This window comes from Somniosus microcephalus, chromosome 20 (assembly GCF_052327205.1).
Source record: "Somniosus microcephalus isolate GS21.2 chromosome 20, FLI_Smic_1.0, whole genome shotgun sequence".
Lineage (NCBI taxonomy): Eukaryota > Metazoa > Chordata > Chondrichthyes > Squaliformes > Somniosidae > Somniosus > Somniosus microcephalus.
The window spans coordinates 12,256,845-12,278,583 of NC_141006.1; the positions used below are offsets into that span (position 1 = coordinate 12,256,845).

The 21,739-nt window shown below is 48.9% G+C and overlaps 1 protein-coding gene across 1 annotated transcript; it reads left to right on the plus strand.

Annotated features, from left to right (window-relative positions):
* The first annotated feature begins 4,372 nt into the window (after positions 1-4,372).
* On the plus strand, positions 4,373-20,347 carry LOC147103061 (C-reactive protein-like). The gene is made up of 3 exons (XM_085963127.1): positions 4,373-4,426; positions 4,554-4,629; positions 18,835-20,347. Exons 2-3 carry the CDS (start codon positions 4,566-4,568, stop codon positions 19,449-19,451), a joined length of 681 nt encoding a protein of 226 aa, XP_085819253.1. The 5' UTR covers positions 4,373-4,426; positions 4,554-4,565; the 3' UTR covers positions 19,452-20,347.
* Positions 20,348-21,739: the final 1,392 nt, after the last annotated feature.

Genomic DNA, 21,739 nt, shown 5'->3' on the forward strand with positions numbered 1-21,739 from the left:
GGAGAGTGCCCTTTACAGGAGAGTGCCCTGTACAGGAGAGCGTCCTGTACTGGAGTGTTTCCTGGACTGTAGAATGTCCTGCAATGGAGAGTGCCCTTTACAGGAGAGTGCCCTGTACAGGAGAGTGTCCTGTACTGGAGAGTGTCCTGTACTGGAGAGTGTCCTGTACTGGAGCGTGTCCTGTACTGGAGAGTGTCCTGTACTGGGGAGTGTCCTGTACTGGAGCGTGTCCTGTACTGGAGAGTGTCCTGTACTGGGGAGTGTCCTGTACTGGAGCGTGTCCTGTACTGGAGAGTGTCCTGTACTGGAGAGTATCCTGTACTGCAGACTGTCCTGTAATGCAGACTGTCCTGTACTGGAGAATGTCCTGTACTGTAGAGTGTCCTGTATTGGAGAATGTCCTGTACTGGAGAGTGTCCTGTACTGGTGAGTCTCCTCTACTGGAGAGTCTCCTCTACTGGAGAGTGTCCTCTACTGGAGAGTGTCCTCTACTGGAGAGTGTCCTCTACTGGAGGGTGTCCTGTAGTGGAGAGTGTCCTGTACTGGAGAGTGTCCTGTACTGGAGACTGTCCTATACTGGAGAGTGTCCTGTAGTGGAGAGTGTCCTGAACTGGAGAGTGTCCTGTACTGGAGACTGTCCTGTACTGGAGACTGTCCTCTACTGGAGACCATCCTGTACTGGAGACTGTCCTGTACTGGAGACTGTCCTGTACTGGAGAGTGTCCTGTACTGGAAAGTGTCCTGTACAGGAGACTGCCCTGTATGGGAGTGTTTCCTGGACTGTAGAGTGTCCTGTACTGAAGTGTGTCCTGTATGGGAGAATGTCTTGTATGGGAGAATGTCTTGAATGGGAGAATGTCCTTTACGGGAGAGTGTCCAATATTGGAGAGTGTCCTGTACTGGAGAGAGTCCTGTACTGGACATTGTTCTGTACTGGAGAGTGCCCTGTACTGGGGAGTGGCCTGCACAAGTGAGTGTCCCATTCTGGAGATTGTCCTGTACAGGAGCGTGTCATGCACGGCACAGAATCACGTAATGGAGAGAGTCTGGTACTGGAGAGAGTCCTGCACTGGAGATATTGCTTTACTGGAGAGTGCCCTGCACTGGAGAGTGTCCTTTAATGGACAGTGTCCTGTACTGGAGACTGTCCTGTACTGGAGAATGTCCTGCAATGGAGAGTGTCCTGTACTGGAGTGTTTCCTGTAGTGTAGAATGTCCTGCAATGGAGAGTTCCCTGTACTGGAGCATGTCCTGTACTGGAGGGTTTCCTGTACTGGAGAATGTCCTGTACTGGAAAATGTTCTGTACTGGAGAGTGTCCGGTACTGGAGAATGTCCTATACTGGAGAGAGTCCTGCACTGGAGAATGTCCTGTATGGGAGAGTGTCCTGTAATGGAGACTGTCCTGTACTGGAGGGTTTCCTGTACTGGAGGGTTTCCTGTACTGGAAACAGTCCTGTACTGGAGATTGTCCTGTAATGGAGGGTGACCTATACTGGAGAATGTCCTGTACTGGAGAGTGTCCTGTACTGGAAAGTGTCCTGTACTGGAGAATGTCCTGTACTGGAGAGTGTCCTTTACTGGAGAATGTCCTGTACTGGAGAGTGTCCTGTACTGGAAAGTGTCCTGTACTGGAGAATGTCCTGTACTGGAGAGTGTCCTGTACTGGAGAGTGTCCTGTACTGTAGAATGTCCTGTACTGGAGAGTGTCCTTTACTGGAGAATGTCCTGTACTGGAGAGAGTCCTGTACTGGAGAGTGTCCTGTACTGGAGAATGTCCTGTACTGGAGAGTGTCCTGTACTGGAGAGTGTCCTGTACTGGAGAGTGTCCTGTACTGGAGAGTGTCCTGTACTGGAGATTGTCTTGTACTGGAGAGTGTCCTGTACTGGAGAGTGTCCTGTACTGGAGAGTGTCCTGTACTGGAGATTGTCTTGTACTGGAGAGTGTCCTGTACTGGAGAGTGTCCTGTACTGGAGAGTGTCCTGTACTGGAGATTGTCTTGTACTGGAGAGTGTCCTGTACTGGAGAGTGTCCTGTACTGGAGAGTGTCCTGTACTGGAGATTGTCTTGTACTGGAGAGTGTCCTGTACTGGAGAGTGTCCTGTACTGGAGAATTTTCAGTTAGATATTCTCACTTGTATCGGGTACTTTGGGATTCATTTCCGCTCTGTGTTTAGTCACTGATCTCAGTCAGCTTTTGCCAAAACTCGTAGCTGTGCTTCAAAATTCTTTCCACTCTGCTCAACCCAGGATTAGTCAGTGCAGACTGTTTTGGAAGTATGGATGTTTCCGTGTTGTAATTGTAGATAATATATGTTTTGGCCAACTCTGAAACACCCTCTCAATGAATTCCAGGATTGTGTTCAACCATTTGTCAACAGGTGCATGGTAAATATCTAATTTCTGAGCATGGCCAACAATCCAAGCCACGTCATTCTCATTCTCACTATCTGTCACCATTAAACCAAAGTTTACTGATCAAAGCCCACAAGACCCAAAGCCCCGTACTGGAGAGAGTCCCGTACTGGAGAGCGTCCCGGCCTGGAGAGCGTCCCGTACTGGAGAGTGTCCCATACTGGAGATTGTCCCGTACTGGAGAGTGTCCCATACTGGAGAATGTCCTGTACTGGAGAGTGTCCAGTACTGGAGAGTGTCCCGTACTGGAGAGTGTCCCGTACAGGAGAGTGCCCCGTACTGGAGAGTGTCCCGTACTGGAGAGTGTCCCGTACTGGAGAGTGTCCCGTACTGGAGAGTGCCCCGTACTGGATAGTGCCCCATGCTGGAGAGTGCCCCGTGCTGGAGAGTGTCCAGTGCTGGAGAGTGTCCTGTGCTGGAGAGTGTCCAGTGCTGGAGAGTGTCCTCTACGGGAGAGTGTCCTGTACTGGAGAATGTCCTGTACTGGAGAGAGTCCTTTACTGGAGAGTTTCCTGTACTGGAGTGTTTCTTGGACTGTGGAATGTCCTGCAATGGAGAGTGCCCTGTACTGGAGAGTGCCCTGTACTGAAGAGTGTCCTGTACTGAAGAGTGTCCTGTTCTGGAGAGTGTTCTGTTCTGGAGAGTGTCCTGTTCTGGAGAGTGTCCTGTTCTGGAGAGTGTCCTTTATGAGAGAGTGTCCTGTACTGGAGAGTGTCCTGTACTGGAGATAGTCCAATACTGGAGAGTGTCCTGTACTGGAGATGGTCCTGTACTGTTGACTGTTCTGCATTAGAGAGTGGCCCGTAGTGGAGAGTTTCACGTACTGTGAACTGTCCTCTACTGGAGAAGAAGAGAATAGCATGCCAGAAATTCCATGGAAAATAATATTGAAGCAGGTACAGGAACCCAATAAAACTAACATAAGCAAAATAGCAGTAATGAAGAAAGTAATGGCACTAAAGTGTGACAAAGCCCCGAGACCAGATGGTTTCCACCCCAGGATTTAAAGGAAGTAGGTGAGAACATAGCAGGTACCTTAACTATAATCTTCCATCTTTTTCTCGATTCAGGAACTGCCGCTTCAGGTTGGAAAATTGAGCTTGTCAGTCTGCTATTTAAGAATGGTGAGAGAGGGAAACCATTGAATAGCAGAACATGCTCGAGGGGCTGAATGGCCAACTCCTGTTCCTATGGAGAGGGACCCATTCCCATAATGTCGGACCGCCCAACATTTATCCCTCAACGAACATCACAAGAACAGAATATCTGGTCATTATATCACTGCTCTTTGTGGGATCTTGCTGTGCCACAAAACCCACATTACAAAAACACTTTGTTGGCTGTGGAACATTTGGGACATCCTGAGATCATGAAAGGCGCCATAAAAATTCAGGTTGTTTTTTTCTGAGCCTTTGTTTTATGGTGGAATTATTGCCTTCCTCCCCATGGACATCAAGTCAAGCGTTACAGGCTGAAAGTCAATGAAATCTCGAGTTTAAAATACAATGTCCTTCCTCACAATCCGGCCCTTCATGTCTGAGTCAGTGCCCTTCTCCACAACAGCCACCTGGGGGTCCGAACTTCTGAGATTATGTTGGTGCAAAGGTGGTGTCAAACTAGGAAAAGGGAAAATTTAGGCTGAGATCAGGAGAGAGTGATCGACACACGGGGCGGATCTCAGGTAGAGTAGGAGAGGGGAAATACTTGTGATCATTTAAGGAACAGTTGGGTGGGGGAGGTGAAATTTATCATCTTTCTGGGCGAATGAATTAAGATGGGCCGAATGGACTCTCTCCTAATTATCTTGTGATCATTGTACAAATCGGTGATGTCAGAAAGTAATGACAATGAAAGCTGTCATAGTTTGGATGGACAGCAGTGTCAGCACCGCCTCCTTATTTACTTCAGTGCAATTGGCTGTCACTGAGCTCAGCAGAGTATAAATTGTAACAGGTTGTGCCCAGATTATTGGATTCACCTCAGGGCGAGACTCGTTTGGTGAAGTATCGCAGTGAGTACCAGGGTGGCTATTTGTCTGTTGGTAATACACCTGAAACTGGGCAGTAGTTCTGATTTTAAATGGATCAATATTAGTACCAAATAAAATTAAATTTCTCATTGATTATTAATATTTACAGGCTGGAAACAGGATGAAAATCTTCATTCCCTTCGTGCTTGTGGCGTGCATTTACCTGCCAGCATCTGCCAGTGGAGGTATGTAATAGTAGTGAAATACACAGGCTACAGTGTGCAAACATCATTCAAATATACTTTAGTCCAGTGGTACTGAGCTCCACACGGAGCAGGAAGATCCCAGGTAAGCCCCCGGCCTGTGCTGAGGGAGCTGATCTCACTCAGTGTGGTCCTGAGCCCCACACAGAGCAGGAAGAGCCCAGGTTCCAGCCCCGGCCTGTGCTGAGGGAGCTGATCTCACTCAGTGTGGTCCTGAGCTCCACACAGAGCAGGAAGAGCCCAGGTCCCACCCCTGGCCTGTGCTGAGGGAGCTGATCTCACTCGGTGTGGTCCTGAGCCCCACACAGAGCAGGAAGAGCCCAGGCTCCACCCCCGGCCTGTGCTGAGGGAGCTGATCTCACTCAGTGTGGTCCTGAGCCCCACACAGAGCAGGAAGATCCCAGGTTCCACCCCCGGCCTGTGCTGAGGGAGCTGATCTCACTCGGTGTGGTCCTGAGCCCCACACAGAGCAGGAAGATCCCAGGTTCCACCCCCGGCCTGTGCTGAGTCACCTGATCTCACTCAGTGTGGTCCTGAGCTCCACACAGAGCAGGAGGAGCCCAGGCTCCACCCCCGGCCTGTGCTGAGGGAGCTGATCTCACTCAGTGTGGTCCTGAGCCCCACACAGAGCAGGAAGATCCCAGGTTTCCCCCCAGCCTGTGCTGAGGGAGCTGATCTCACTCAGTGTGGTCCTGAGCCCCACACAGAGCAGGAAGAGCCCAGGTTCCACCCCCGGCCTGTGCGGAGTGAGCTGATCTCACTCAGTGTGGTCCTGAGCCCCACACAGAGCAGGAAGAGCCCAGGTTCCACCCCCGGCCTGTGCTGAGGGAGCTGATCTCACTCGGTGTGGTACTGAGCTCCACACGGAGCAGGAAGAGCCCAGGTTCCACCCCCGGCCTGTGCTGAGGGAGCTGATCTCACTCGGTGTGGTCCTGAGCCCCACACAGAGCAGGAAGAGCCCAGGTTCCCCCCCGGCCTGTGCTGAGGGAGCTGATCTCACTCGGTGTGGTACTGAGCCCCACACAGAGCAGGAAGAGCCCAGGTTCCACCCCCGGCCTGTGCTGAGGGAGCTGATCTCACTCAGTGTGGTACTGAGCCCCACACAGAGCAGGAAGAGCCCAGGTTCCACCCCCGGCCTGTGCTGAGGGAGCTGATCTCACTCGGTGTGGTCCTGAGCCCCACACGGAGCAGGAAGATCCCAGGTTCCACCCCCGGCCTGTGCTGAGGGAGCTGATCTCACTCGGTGTGGTCCTGAGCACCACACAGAGCAGGAAGAGCCCAGGTTCCACCCCCAGCCTGTGCTGAGGGAGCTGATCTCACTCGGTGTGGTCCTGAGCCCCACACAGAGCAGGAAGAGCCCAGGTTCCACCCCCGGCCTGTGCTGAGGGAGCTGATCTCACTCGGTGTGGTCCTGAGCCCCACACAGAGCAGGAAGAGCCCAGGTTCCACCCCCGGCCTGTGCTGAGGGAGCTGATCTCACTCGGTGTGGTCCTGAGCCCCACACGGAGCAGGAAGAGCCCAGGTTCCACCCCCGGCCTGTGCTGAGGGAGCTGATCTCACTCGGTGTGGTACTGAGCACCACACAGAGCAGGAAGAGCCCAGGTTCCACCCCCGGCCTGTGCTGAGTCACCTGATCTCACTCGGTGTGGTCCTGAGCCCCACACAGAGCAGGAAGAGCCCAGGTTCCACCCCCGGCCTGTGCTGAGAGAGCTGATCTCACTCGGTGTGGTCCTGAGCCCCACACAGAGCAGGAAGAGCCCAGGTTCCACCCCCGGCCTGTGCTGAGAGAGCTGATCTCACTCGGTGTGGTCCTGAGCCCCACACAGAGCAGGAAGAGCCCAGGTTCCACCCCCAGCCTGTGCTGAGGGAGCTGATCTCATTCGGTGTGGTAAAAGAGGGAGAAAGACAGTCTTGCATTTCTATAGCGCCTCTCATGACCTCAGAACATCCCAAAGCACTTTACAGCCAATGAAGTAATTCACTAGTGTCGTCACTGTTATAATGTAGGAAATGTGGCAGCCAATTTTCTCCCAGCAAGCTCCCACACACAGCAATGTGATAATGACCAGATTGAACTACATGGAGCAGAAAAGAAGTAGATGAGTTTGAGGTGTTACAATAGGGCTCAGCATCCAGGGCGAAGGAGTGGGAGAGAGCCGGCCACTGCTCCTGCTCCTCACCAATCTTCAGTGATTTCTGCACAAATATCAAAATGTTAACGTATGAAGGACAGCAATTGCCTTTGGGCTGTGTTGCTCCCTCTCCACAGTCGAATATCTTCACCGTCTAGGTTCATATTTGAAGTACTTTACATCGGTGTTCACCAAGGAAGAGGACTTTGCCAGAGCGATGGTAAACAGGGAGGTTGCTGGGACACTGGATGAGATTAAAATAGATAAAGAGGAGGTACTAGAAAGGTTGGCAGTACGAGTGGATAAGTCATCTGGTCCGGATGTGATGCACCCTAGGTTGCTGAGGGAAGTAAGGGTAGAAAGTGTGTAGGTGCTGGCCACAGTCCTTCAATCCTCCTTCGATATAGGGGTGGTGCCAGAGGACTTGAGGATTGCAAATGTTACACCCTTGTTCAAAACAGGGGAGAAGGATAAACCTGGCAGTTACACGTCAGTCAGTTTAACGTCGGTGGAGGTGAAGCTTTTAGTGACAATAATCTGGGTGAAAATGAACCGCCACTTGGACAAGCGTGGGCTAATAAAGGAGAGCCAGCACCCATTAGTTAAGAGCAAATCATGTTTGACTAATTTGATTGAGTTTTTTGATGATGTAACAGAGAGTGTGGATGAGGGCAGTGTAGATGATGTTGTGTATATGGACTTTCAAAAGGCGTTTGACAAAGTGCCACATATTAGGCTTGTTAGCAACATTGAAGCCCGTGGGATAAAAGGGGCAGTAACTTCACGGATACAACATTGGCTAAGGAATAGAAAGCAGAGAGTTGTAGTGATTGGCTGTTTTTCAGACTGGAGAGAGCTGTACAATGGAGTTCTCCAAGGTTCAGTACTAAGACCACCGCTGTTTTTGATATACATTATTGACTTGGACTTGGGGGTACACGGCACAATTTCAAAATTTGCAGATGACAGGAAACTTGGAAGTGTAGGAAACAGTGAGGAAGATAGTAATCGACTTCAAGAAGACATAGCGAGGCTGGTGGAATGGGCGGACACATGACAGGTGAAGTTCAACACGGAGAAGTGGTAGATGCAGGGTAGATGCAGGGATGATGTTTTCCCTGGCCAGGGAGTCTAGAACCAGGGGTCACAGTCTCAGAATAAGGGGTCGGACATTTAGGACTGAGATTACTTCACTCAGAGGGTTGTGAATCTTTGGAAATCACTACCCCAGAGGGCTGTGGAGGCTCAGTCATTGAGTAGATTCAAGACAGAGATCGACAGATTTTTGAATATTAAGGGAATCAAGGGATATCGGGATAGTGCTGGAAAGTGGAGATCAGGTAGAAGATCAGCCATGATCTTATTGAATGGCAGAGCAGGCTCAAAGGGCCAAATGGCCGACTCCTGCTCCTATTTCTTATGTCCTTATGTTCTTATGAAGTGAGAGGTGAACCATTTTGCTGGGAAGAATGAGGAGAGACAATAAATGCTCGATGGTACAATTTTAAAGTGGGCGCAAGAAGAGCGAGACCTGGGGGTGTTTGTGCACAAATCTCTGAAGCTGGCAGGACAGGTTAACATAGAAACATAGAAACATAGAAACTAGGAGCAGGAGTAGGCCATTCGGCCCTTCGAGCCTGCTCCGCCATTCAACGAGATCATGGCTGATCATCCAAACCCTAGCACCCGGTCCCTACACCGACAGCCATCCCACCCAAGCCCTATCCCCGTAACCCCACATATTTAATCCCCCCTAACACTAAGGGTTAACAAAGCAGTTAATAAAGCATCTGGGATCCTGGGCTTTCTTACTGGAGGCACAGAGTGCAAAAACCAGGAAGTTATACTAAAGAAATGTGAAACACGAGTTCAGCCTCAGCTAGAGTATTGTGTCCAACGCTGGGCACTAAACTTTAAGAAGAATGAGAAGGCTTTGCAGAGGGTACTGAAGAGATTCACTAGAATGGTTCCAGGGATGAGGGATTACAGTTGTGTGGATAGACTAGAGAAGCTGGGGTTGTTCTCCTTGGAGCAGAGAATACAAACAGGAGATTGTAAAATCATGAAGGGTTTAGAGAGAATAACTAAAAATGACTGTTTCCAATGTCTGAAGGGTCAATAACGAGAGGGCACAGATTGAAGGTGATTGGCAAAAAGCACCAGAGGCGACATGAAGAAAGATACGCTTCAGCGAAGAGTGGTTGGAATTTGGACTGCGCTGCCTGATAGGGTGGTGGATACAGATTCAATAGTGTAAAGTCCGCGCCTCAATAATACACAGACTTCGGGAGAACAGTTTAACAGGCACTTTACTGGACAGAGGGTAACGTCAGACAGAAATACAGACGCCTGCTAGGGCCGTTTATACAGGGGTGGTCACTGCCGGTACTACAGTATAAACTCAGTTCTTCTCTTAAAGGTACATACACAACAATTCCTCCCCTTTTAGATAAACAGTACATAACATTCATTTAACAACTAAATAATAACTAATTACAATTACAATTTTCTCGGTACTATATACATCAACTGAAATAATCATTTATAAGTTCAGTCTTTGAAGAGGCTTCCTGATCCTGTCTGGATAGCGCCTTTCTCGAGTATCCTGTTCTGGCGGTGGAGTCAATTCTGGCTCATGGTCATTGGTTGGTTCGTCAGCTTCCAATACCACTGCTTCTGAGGTAGACGCAATCTGTACTTTGGGCTCATTACCAGGTGCACATGCTCGTGGTATAGGTTTGGCTTGTTCCTGTGACTCTAGAATCTGGTCAGCATGGCATCTCACAATGCTCTCTCCAACGTCCACTGTGTACATTAGTGGTCCCTGCTGTGTGCATATCGTTCCTGGCTGCCATTTCTCTGTTAGGTAGTCACGGGCCAAGACTGGTTGCCCTATCTTGAAGCTCCTGGTTGGCCTCTCGTTGATGTGCTGGAATTGCTTATCCTCAACATCTCGTCTTATGTTTGGTTTGAGCAAATCCAGGCGACATCTTAGCCTTCGGTTGAAGAACATTATGGCTGGAGCTTGGTTGGTGACTGCATGTGTCGCATTCTGGTAAGCAAGCAAGAAATTATCTACCTTGTGTTGTAGTGGTATGTCATCGTTATACATCGCCTTTATTGCCTTTTTAAAGGTCTGAACAAACCTTTCAGACAATCCATTTGTGGCTGGATGATATGGGGCAGATGTGTAATGTTTCACCCCATTATTCCTCAGAAACCTCCGGAAATCCTCGGACATAAACTGTGGCCCATTGTCAGAGCAAATCTGTTCTGGCAAACCATTCCTGGTGAAGATGGTTCATAAGACTGCAATAGTTTTCTCCGTGGTGGTGGAGGACATTTTGATGACCTCTGGCCATTTCGAATGGGCATCCACGGCGATTAGAAACATTGAGTCCATAAATGGACCAGCAAAATCAATGTGTACCCGTTGCCATGGAAATGAGGGCCACTCCCATGGGTGTAGAGGGGCCTGTGGTGGTGCATTTTGGATTTTCTGGCATCCTGAGCAGCTCTTGGTCAGGTCCTCGATTTGTTTATCGATTCCCGCCACCACACATAAGCCCTGGCTAGGCTTTTCATTTTTACCCCTCCCAGATGACCTTCATGAAGCTCATTGAGCACTCTGTCTCTCAACTTGGGTGGAATTACTACTCGGGATCCACACATCAAGGTCCCCCGGCACACGGACAGCTGTTCTCTCCTTGGCGAGAATGCTGGCAACAGTGAGTCGCCATATGCTGGCCATCCCTTCACCGTCAAATCATAGACCCGAGAGAGTGTCGGGTCATTTCGGGTTTCCTTCTCTATACTTGAGTTTGTAACAGGCAGACATTCGACTATGGTCGCATGGAATATCTCAACAGGGTCCACTGCAGGTGCTTCCTCTACCGTAGGCAACGGTAGGCGCGATAGCCCATCAGCGTTTCAATGCTGCTTCGTACCCTTGTATTCTATGTCGTACTGATGTGCCCCTAGGAAAAGTGACCATCTTTGCAGCCGTTGCGCCGTCATCACCGGAACGCCCTTCTTTGGGTTAAAAATGGAGACCAGGGGCTGATGATCAGTCAGTAGGGTGAATTTCTGCCCGTGCAGATAGTGATTGAACTTCTTCACCCCCCACACCAGGCTGAGGGCCTCCCTTTCAATCTGGGTGTAATTACGCTCGGCTGAGGTGAACGAGCGCGACGCAAAGGCTATTGGCCTCTCTGAACCGTCAAGGAATTTGTGTGACAGCACTGCTCCAATGCCGTAGGGTGACGCATCACAGCCAACCGAATCGGTAGTGTTGGGTTGTAGTGGGCCAATACTTCTTTTGAAGTGATTAGGCATTTACATTCCTGAAAGGCATGCTTACAATCATCACTCCATTTCCATGTAACTCCAGTTTGCAGCAGGGCGTTCAGTGGGTGCAGAATTGTAGATAAATTCGGCAAGAACTTATGGTAGTAGTTCACCAGCCTGAGAAGCGACCTCAGTTGTGACACATTTTCCGGTGCTGGAGGCTTGACTACAGCCTCAATCTTGTCCGGCGACTTATGTAACCCTTCCTCATCAATCATGTGGCCACAATACGAGATTTGTCTCCTGAAGAACTCGCATTTGGGGCGGTTGTCTCACAGCCCATATTCCTACAATCTAGTGAGCACCTGCTCCAGGTTGGCAAGGTGTTCACTGTCATTTTCGTCCGTCACCAGGATGTCATCCAAATAACACTGGGTCCCCGGGATCCCTTGCAGGACTTGTTCCATTGCCCTCTGCCAATAGCCGGGGCTGATGCTACCCCGAGTACCAGTCGATTGTACTGGTAAAGGCCTTTGTGAGTGTTTATCGTGAGGTATTTCCTAGATGCTTCTTCCACCTCCATTTGTAGATGCGCTTGGGCCAGATCAATCTTCGTAAAATGTTTCCCTCCAGATAGTGAGGCGAAAATATCTTCTATCCGTGGAAGTGGATATTGTACTGTGTGCAGGACTGGGTTCACAGTCACCTTGAAGTCCCCACAGATGCGAACCTTCTTCGGCTCCCCAGGCGTGCTGCTCAATGATTTCTTCATTACAGGCACGATGGGTGTGGCCCACTCGCTCCAGCCCACCTTGGACAGCACACCCGAACGCTCCAGACTCTCCAGTTCTGCTTCAACGGCTGGGCGGATCGCGTACGGCACCGGTGTGGCCTTAAAAAATTTTGGGTTTGCGTTATCTTCAATTTTTATCGTTGCCTTTACTCCTTTTAGAGTCCCAAGTCCTTGTTGGAACACGTCTTTCGCGTCCGTTAGAATTTGTGACAGACGTCCAGGTGCGACATCATCATCCTTTTTGTCAGTCACAGTTAGCGCCTGAATGGAATGCCAGTCCAACTGTATTTTTCTGATCCATTCACATCCCAATAATGGTGGTCCTCCATCTTGTAGTATATATAGATACAGTTTCTGTGTTTCCTTGCCATTATATTTAACTGGCACCCTTATTTTTCCTCTGGTGTAGACTTTTTGCCCCGTGTATGTCTTCAATACAATGGACGTGTCCTTTAAGGGTATGTGTGAGAATAGCCACTCATAGTTTCGTCGATTCATGACAGTTAGGGCTGATCCTGTATCTAATTCCATCTTTACTTGGGACCCTGCTATCATGACGGTGACCCAAATGGTTTGGTGATCCTCCTTTGCGATCACGTTGTGTAGCTTTAGACAACTTAGTCTCCTGCTCCCGGAGTTGTTATCACTCTCCTGATCTTCCGAACTACTGTCTGTCATTTTGTTTACTTTCTTGTACTTTTCCTTAGTAGTTCTTGTCGTGTTGGTTTTCTTTCCCGACCTGCAGACTCTTGCTATATGTCCCATTTTTACGCATTGCCTGCATACTTTGTCCTTAAACCAGCAGTTCTTCTGCTCATGGGTTGTTCTGCCGCAGCGATAGCACTTTTCTGCTCCATACGCCATTTCGTTAGCGCTGTATTCTTGTGGTTTCTGTTGTATTTCCGCAGCTCCCTGTGCTGCTGCTTCATAGGATACTGCCACGCTGAAAGCCTGTTCTAGCATCACTTCCTTTTTCGAAAGTAGTCGTTTCTGGGTTCCTTCACTCTGGAGCCCGCAGACAAACTTATCCCTTAAGGTATCTGCCAGTCCTGCTCCGAACTGGCAGTGTTTCGATAACTTGCGTAGTTCCGTAAGATAGTCAGCATTACTCTCGTCTTTGTGCTGGTTTCGTTTATGGAACTTGAATCTTTCTGCTATCAGCAGCGGTGTAGGGTTTAGATGTTCCTGTAAGATATTGACAATCTCTTCAAAACTTTTCTCCATTGGTTTAGCTGGGGTAATTACATTTCGCAATAGGCCGTACGTTATCGCGCCCATCAAATTTAATAATACCGACGCCTTCTTTCCATCGGCCGCCTCATTTGCCTTGCAGTACACTTCAATTCTTTCCACATACGTGGTCCAGTCTTCTACCTCGTTGTCGAAAGCAGTGATACTGCCACTCTTCGGCATCTTGGGTGATTTAAAATGGCGCCTCCCGTGCTTTTTCTTCTTCCCCAATGGAATAAAATGGCGCCTCCCGTTGCTTCTTCCCCTTGCTGCCACGCTGCTCCTAGTGTTCTACAGGGTAATGGCGGCGACCCGTGGCTTCGGCGCGTCTCACTTTCCTTCCCCTCATTTATTTTCTCTCCGCTGCCCGGTTCTTGAGCACCGACCGCGCCCTGTGCGCTCCACCCTCTCTCTCTCTTTCTCCTCCCAGCGACGCTGCACGGCCCCTTTTGCAGAGCAGCTCGATCAAGCTCGAGCCCGCCACAGTCCGGAAGGGTCAGCACACTACCTGCTACCAGCAAGATTTGCTGGAGCACCTTAACTGGGGAGCCAAGCTCAGCTCTCCACAGCCTCTCCCGCAATTCTCCGAACACCGATGGATCCTTGGGCGGTTGCCCACGGTCGACGCCCGTTGCTCAGACTTCGGCCTCCAAGAAACTTCTTCTCAGGGTGAGATCCCCGTGAGGTGATGTAACTGTGCCGGTGAGTTCGAACTTGCTCGTCGCCACTGTAAAGTCCGTGCCTCAATAATACACAGACTTCGGGAGAACAGTTTAACAGGTACTTTACTGAACAGAGGGTTACGTCTGACTGAAATACAGAAGCCTGCTAGGGCCTTTTATACAGGGGTGGTCACTGCCGGTACTGCAGTATAAAATCAGTTCTTCCCTTAAAGGTACATACACAACAAATAGTAGCCTTCAAAAGGGAATTGGAAACAGACTTGAAGGAGAAAAAAATGCAGAGATATGCAGAAAGAGCGGGGGAGTGAGACTAACTGGATTGCCCCTCGAAAGATCTGGCACAGATTCGATGGGCCGAATGGCTTTCTTCTGTGCTATACTATTCAATGAACAGGGACTGGAGAGATTAGTGTCTGTGTGAACTGTGTCTGGAGAGAGTACAGTGACTGTGAACTGTGTCTGGAGAGAGTAGAGTGTCTGTGAACTGTGTCTGGAGAGAGTACAGTGTCTGTGAACTGTGTCTGGAGAGAGTGCAGTGTCTGTGAACTGTGTCTGGAGGGAGTACAGTGTCTGTGTGAACTGTGTCTGGAGAGAGTACGGTGTCTGTCAACTGTGTCTGGAGTGTGTACATTGTCTGTGTAAACTGTGTCTGGAGAGAGTGCAGCGTCTGTGTGAACTGTGTCTGGAGAGAGTACAGTGTCTGTGTGAACTGTGTCTGGAGTGAGTACAGTGTCTGTGTCAACTGTGTCTGGAGAGAGTACAGTGTCTGTGTGAACTGTGTCTGGAGAGAGTAAAGTGTCTGTGTGAACTGTGTCTGGAGGGAGTACAGTGTCTGTGTGAACTGTGTCTGGAGAGAGTACAGTGTCTGTGTGAACTGTTTCTGGAGAGAGTACAGTGTCTGTGTGCACTGTGACTGGAGGGAGTACAGTGTCTGTGTGAACTGTGTCTGGAGAGAGTACAGTGTCTGTGTGAACTGTGTCTGGAGGGAGCACAGTGTCTGTGTGAACTGTGTCTGGAGAGAGTACAGTGTCTGTGTGAACTGTGTCTGGAGAGAGTACAGTGTCTGTGTGAACTGTGTCTGGAGAGAGTACAGTGTCTGTGTGCACTGTGTCTGGAGAGAGTACAGTGTCTGCGTGAACTGTGACTGGAGAGAGTACAGTGTCTGTGTGAACTGTGTCTGGAGAGAGTACAGTGTCTGTGTGAACTGTGTCTGGAGAGAGTACAGTGTCTGTGTGAACTGTGTCTGGAGAGAGTACAGTGTCTGTGTGAACTGTGTCTGGAGGGAGTACAGTGTCTGTGTGAACTGTGTCTGGAGAGAGTACAGTGTCTGTGTGAACTGTGTCTGGAGAGAGTACAGTGTCTGTGAACTGTGTCTGGAGAGAGTACAGTGTCTGTGTGAACTGTGTCTGGAGGGAGTACAGTGTCTGTGTGAACTGTTCCTGGAGGGAGTACAGTGTTTGTGTGAACTGTGTCTGGAGAGAGTAGAGTGTCTGTGTGAACTGTGTCTGGAGGGAGTACAGTGTCTGTGTGAACTGTGTCTGGAGAGAGTACAGTGTCTGTGTGAACTGTGTCTGGAGGGAGTACAGTGTCTGTCAACAGTGTCTGGAGGGAGTACAGTGTCTGTGTCAACTGTGTCTGGAGGGAGTACAGTGTCTGTGTGAACTGTGTCTGGAGAGAGTACAGTATCTGTGTGAACTGTGTCTGGAGAGAGTTCAGTGTCTGTGAACTGAGGTGGTGAGGGGTGGATGTGGGACAGTAATTGTTGAGCTAATTTTTTGCTAGGTGGTGCCGTTATTGAAAATCTAGATAATTTTGTTTTTCCATTTTTTATTGTTTTTAAATGTACCAATGTGAAGTATTAAGAAGCGTTTACAATTCCCGAGAATGCAGCTGTTGTAAAAGTTGAACAGCTTTCCAGAGGTGACATTTCCTTGTTCCCTTTCCCCCCATAAATATACAGCCAATGCTGCACTTTCAAGGCTTTGGCACTCACTTTGACCTTTCACCCTTGCCTTGTATTGCTCCAGTACAAGTGATTGAATGTTGTGCAGACTGACCACTCAAAGCCTGTGTAGTTTCTCGCTTTTACACATCGGGGCCGTCCAGGAGTCACCAGCTCTTTGAGGTGTGTTTGAAGCTGCCTGTCAGCTTGTGCCCGTTCGGCCTGAGCGGCAGACATGGTTCAGCAACAATCAGTCTGGCCTTGTGGATTGAACTGCATTATTTTACAGACGTGTTTTGGGTCAGTCGCCCCCTTTGTGTCAGCTGTGACTCAGTGGTTCCACTCTCGTCTATGAGTCAAAGGTCATGGGTTCAAGGCCAACTCCAGAGACTTAAGCACAGGATCAAGGTAAACACTCCAGTGCTCTACTGAGGGAGTGCTGCACTGTCAGAGGAGCCGTCTTTCAGATGAGACGTTCAAACAAGACCCTGTCTGCCCTCTCGGCTGGACGTAAGATATCCCATGACAGTATTTTGAAGAAGAGCAGGGCCGTTCTCCCTGGTGTCCTGGCCAATATTAACACTCTACCAACGTCACAGAAACAGATTATCTGGGCATTATCTTAGTGATGTGTCTGGGAGCTTGCTGTTCACAAATTGACTGCCACGTTTCCTATATTACAACAGTGACTACATTTAGAAATACTTGATTGACATAAAAGGTAATCCAAAAGTCTTCTCTAGGCATATAAATAGTAAATGGGTAGTAAGAGGGGTGGGGCTGATTGGGACCAAAAAGGAGACCCGTACATGGAGGCAGAGGGTATGGCTGAGATACTAAATGAGTATTTTGCATCTGTCTTCACCAAGGAAGAAGATGCTGCCATAGACATAGTGATGGAGGAGGTAGAGGAGATACTAGATGGGATAAAAATTGTTGAAGAGGAGGTACTAGAAAGGCTGTCTGTACTTAAAGTAGATAAATCACCAGGACCGGATGGGATGCATCCTAGGATGCTGAGGGAAGTGAAGGAAGAAATCACAGAGGTGCTGGCCATAATCTTCCCATCCTCCTTAGAAACGGGGGTGGTGCCAGAGGACTGGAGAATTGCCAGCACGGATTTGTTAAAGGCAAATCGTGTTTAACCAACTTGATTGAATTTTTTGATGAGGTAACCGACAGGGTTGATGAGGGAAATGTGGTTGACGTGGTGTACATGGATTTACAAAAGGCTTTCGACAAAGTGCCACATAATAGGCTTGCCAACAAAGTTGAAGCCCATGGAATAAAAGGGATAGTGGCAGCATGGATACGGAATTGGCTAAGTGACAGGAAACAGAGAGTAGTGGTGAACGGTTGTTTTTCAGTCTGGAGGAAAGTATACAGTGATGTTCCCCAGGGTCGGTTCTAGGACCATTGCTTTTCTTGATATATATTAATGACTTGGATGTGGGTGTACAGGGCACAATTTCAAAATTTGCCAATGACACAAAACTTGGGAGTATAGTGAACAGTGAAGAGGCAGCACGGTGGCATAGTGGTTAGCACTGTTGCCTCACAGCGCCAGGGACCCGGGTTCGAATCCGGCCTCGGGTGACTGTCTGTGTGGAGTTTGCACATTCTCCCCGTGTTTGCGTGGGTTTCCTCCGGGTGCTCCGGTTTCCTCCCACAGTCCAAAGATGTGCGGGTTAGGTTGATTGGCTATGATAAATTGACCCTTAGTGTTAGGGGGATTAAATACGTGGGGTTACGGGGATAGGGTGGGATATGTGTTGGTGTAGGGGTTACGGGGATCGGGTGGGATATGTGTCGGTGCAGGCTCGATGGGCTGAAATGGCCTCTATCTGCATTGTGGGGTTTCTGTGATTCTGTGATTCTGTGATAGTGATAGACTTCAGGAAGACATAGGCAGGCTGGTGGAATGGACGGACACGTGGCAGATGAAATTTAACACAGAAAAGTGCAAAGTGTAGTGTATGTACCTTGAAGAAGGAACTATATTCTGCAGCCCCTGTATACTGCAGTACCAGTAGTGACCACCCCTGTATATAAGCCTGTGCAGTAACTTTGTGTAGTAGTTCCAGTTTTGTCTCCATTCAGTAAACACCTGTTATAACCAACTTCTGCAGTCCGTGTCTCAATTACACACGGACATTACACAAAGTGATATACTTTGGTAGAAAAATGAAGAGAGGGAAATATAAACTAAAGGGTACAATCGTAAAGGGAGTGCATGAACAGAGAGACCTAGAGGTAAATGTGCACAAATCGTTGAAGGTGGCAGGACAGGTTGAGAAAGCAGTTAAAAAAGCTTACGGGATCCTGGGCTTCATGAATAGAGGTGTAGAGTACAAAAGCATGGAAATTATGATGAACCTGTATAAAACACTGGTTTGGCCCCAACTGGAGTATTGTGTCCAATTCTGGGCACTGCACTTTAGGAAGGATGTGAAGGCTTTAGAGAAGTTGCAGAAAAGATTTATGAGAGTGATTCCAGGGATGAAGAACTTCAGTTATGTGGATAGACTGGAGAAGCTGGGGTTGTTTTCCTTAGAGCATAGAAGTTTGAGAGGAGATTTGATGGAGATGTTCAAAATCATGAGGGGTCTGGACAGAGTAGAAAGAGAGAAACTGTTCCCATTGGTGGAAGGGTGGAGAACCAGAGGACACAGATTTAAAGTGGTTGGCAGAAGAACCAAAGGCGACATGATGAATAACGTTTTTACTCAGCGAGTGGTTAGGATCTGGAACGCACTGCCTGAAAGAGTGGTGGAGGCAGACTCAATCAGGGCTTTCAAAAGGGAGTTGGGTAAGTACCTGAAGGAAAAGGATTTCCTGGGCTATGGGGAAAGGGGGGGAGGGGGACTAGCTGAAATGCTCTTGCAGAGTCAGCACGGGCTCAATGGGCCGAATGGCCTCCTTCTGTGCTGTAACCATTCTATGATTGGCTGTAAAGTGCTTTGGGGCGTGCTGGGGTTGTGAAAGGCGCTATATAAATGCAAGTCTTTCTTCCTTTCCTTTTATCATCTCCTTTATATCTCTCTCTCCCAGTATGCCGCTCACTACTGTTACCATTTCAAACAGTCACTTAACAAGATCTAAACTATTCATATTTTACAGGCTTTGCAGGGAAATCACTGATATTTCCAACCAAAACCGCGAACAGTTATGTCGAACTGAAACCAACGTATTTCCCCAATTTGAACGCTTTAACTCTCTGTGTGAGGGCAGCTTCTGAAGAGGCGCGCGGTTATGGTTTGTTCTCCTATGCGACGTCAAATCACCACAACGAACTATTGCTCTGGCACAATGCAGACGGGAAAATCTCCCTGTTTTTTTGCAATATTATTGTTAAGTTTTCCCTCCCGGAAATGAATGCATTGCTGAGAGACATCTGTGTGACCTGGCATTCTAGCGACGGGCTGATAACGTTCTGGGTGAATGGGGAACGGAGTGAGCATAAAGTTGTTAATCGGGGAGGTTATGTGCGCACTGGCGGGGCGGTTATCCTGGGCCAGGAGCAGGACTCGGTTAGGGGAAGGTTTGACGCTGATCAGTGTTTTGTTGGGGAGATTACAGATGTTAATCTGTGGGACCATGTTTTAACTGCCAGTGAGATCAAGACTGTAAGTCAGGATTGTCACAGTCCAGGGGGGAACATCATCGACTGGGCAACAGTAACATATGGAAGAGCAGGAAATGTGATCATTAAAGACAATCAGGACTGCCCAGTTTAAAATTATTTGGCTGGAACAGTTTTGGAAACATTGAATTAATGGATTGGACCGAACACAGTTAAGGGAAGAAATTCGCACCAAACTGCTTTAGTAGATTATTGCCTTGCATTGCGATCTGTTCCACCGAAATCAGACCAGGCAGCAACAGTGTACTCTAGAATAAAGAGGAATTCCTCACGGGGCTGATTATATTTGGGTCAGGGACTATTCACTGGGACCTTTCAGTTTCTCACCTCCCTCAGTATCTGGGTGATGGCTCCAAACTCACTGTACAAGAACCTCTGTCATTCTCCATCAATATGTGGAGAGAGGTGGAGATGGTGAGCCAGGGAATGAGCTCGGGGTATACAGGACCCAGCGTGGTGTAAATCCCCCTGGTGTTACCCTACACACTGAACCCTGATTAAAGCCCAGAGAATGACACAAACTGACCGGAACAGACCAGCCCACCTACTTTAGCCACACATTCTTCCTCGTTTATGCCGCTGGTGCCCTTTTTAAAATCCCAGCGGGAATCGTTGTGTATCCCAGTTACAAGGTGCACCAGTACAAAGGTGACAGAGGCAGTTTGCTGCCTGCTGACTCTGTCACACACACACAGACAATAAAAGAATCAAATGTCCATGTGTGTGGTGTTGAGGGGCCGAGTCAGACGGTGAGAAAGTCCCTTTAGTGGAAACGGATTCTGTCCCGGACTGTGATGGTGCTGATTTGGGATTATTACTGCCTGCTCCCCCTCCCTCTCTCTCTCTCTCTCTCTCTCTCTCGCTTTCTCATTGCTTATATTACACCGTGATTTGTAACGCTCGCACATTGTGATATGCCTCGAAAGAGATTGTAATCAAACTGTAATGTTGCAGTTTCATCAGATTAATAAATTAGCATCAAAAAGCAAAGGTTTGTGTGTGTTTAAATTACTGTGTGTGTCTGTATCTAATCTTCAAATTAAATAACTGCATTGCCCGGTGTGGTCCTGAGCCCCACACAGAGCAGGAAGATCCCAGGTTCCACCCCCGGCCTGTGCTGAGGGAGCTGATCTCACTCGGTGTGGTCCTGAGACCCAAACGGAACAGGAAGAGCCCAGGTTCCACCCGGCCTGTGCTGAGTCACCTGATCTCACTCGGTGTGGTCCTGAGTCCCACACGGAGCAGGAAGATCCCAGGTTCCACCCCCGGCCTGTGCTGAGGGAGCTGATCTCACTCGGTGTGGTCCTGAGTCCCACACGGAGCAGGAAGAGCCCAGGTTCCACCCCCGGCCTGCGCTGAGGGAGCTGATCCCAATCCAGTGAAGGTGGGCCCATTGGGAAAATCAGCCAGGATTTCTGCCACCGATACACTTTTCAGTGGCGGGGTGTGTGTGCTTCGCCCGGGCAAGGATGGACTGGGTTCAGCTGTGATGGTCCCCATGGCTAAATATCCTGCCAAGACTCTCACTGGGGGCAGCTGGCCCTCGTGAGGAGAACTCGAGTCTGGACAGAGAATCGATTGCAGAGGAAGCCGCCCACAGCGACCTCAATAACCAGCCTGTGGAACGTTCTTTAGAGCTGGGGAGTGAATACTGAAAGAACTTGCATTTATATAGCACCTTTCACCACCTCAGGATGTCCCAATGCACTGCACACCCATCAAAGCACTTTTAAATGCAGTCACTATTGTAATGCAGCAAACACGGCAGCCAATTTGTGCACAGCAAGCTCCCACAAACATCAAAGTGATAAATGACCAGATAATCTGTTTTAGTGATGTGGGTTGAGGGTTAAATATCGGCCAGGACACCGGGGGTTAACTCACCTACTCTTTGAATTAATACCATGGGATCCTTTAAGTCACCCGAGAGGGCAGACGGGGCCTCGGTTTAAAGTTCCATCTGAAAGAGGGCACCTCTGACACTGCAGCACTCCCTCAGTACTGCACAGGAGTGTCAGCCTACATTTATATGCTCGAGTCTCTCAGAGCCGAGCGTGCTACCACAGAGGCACACGAACATGAGCTGAAGTCATTCAGCCAGTGGGACTGAGGAGAATTCTATAAACATGACACCAAGGAGATGTGGGAAAAGCTCACCAAATAATCTGCTCACCGAATAATCTGCAAATTCTCCTAACGCTAACTCAACGGGAATTCAGCAATATTTCAGGATACTTCAATCAATATTGCAGTTCACATCCCTGAAGGAAATGCACCTCAGTTCTGTTTCTACATTGGGATAATGGAAAGGTCGGAGGAACGTTGTAACTGGGGATTACAAGATTCTGAACAATTCGTAGCTTCGCACAATTCAAAGGAACA

What these genes read in the sequence shown, in the direction of transcription:
- LOC147103061 (XM_085963127.1), top strand. Translation starts at nt 4,566, where the DNA reads ATGAAAATCTTCATTCCCTTCGTGCTTGTGGCGTGCATTTACCTGCCA. An exon ending in GCCAGCATCTGCCAGTGGAG is followed by an intron (nt 4,630 to 18,834) that starts GTATGTAATAGT and finishes CATATTTTACAG; the next exon opens with GCTTTGCAGGGAAATCACTG.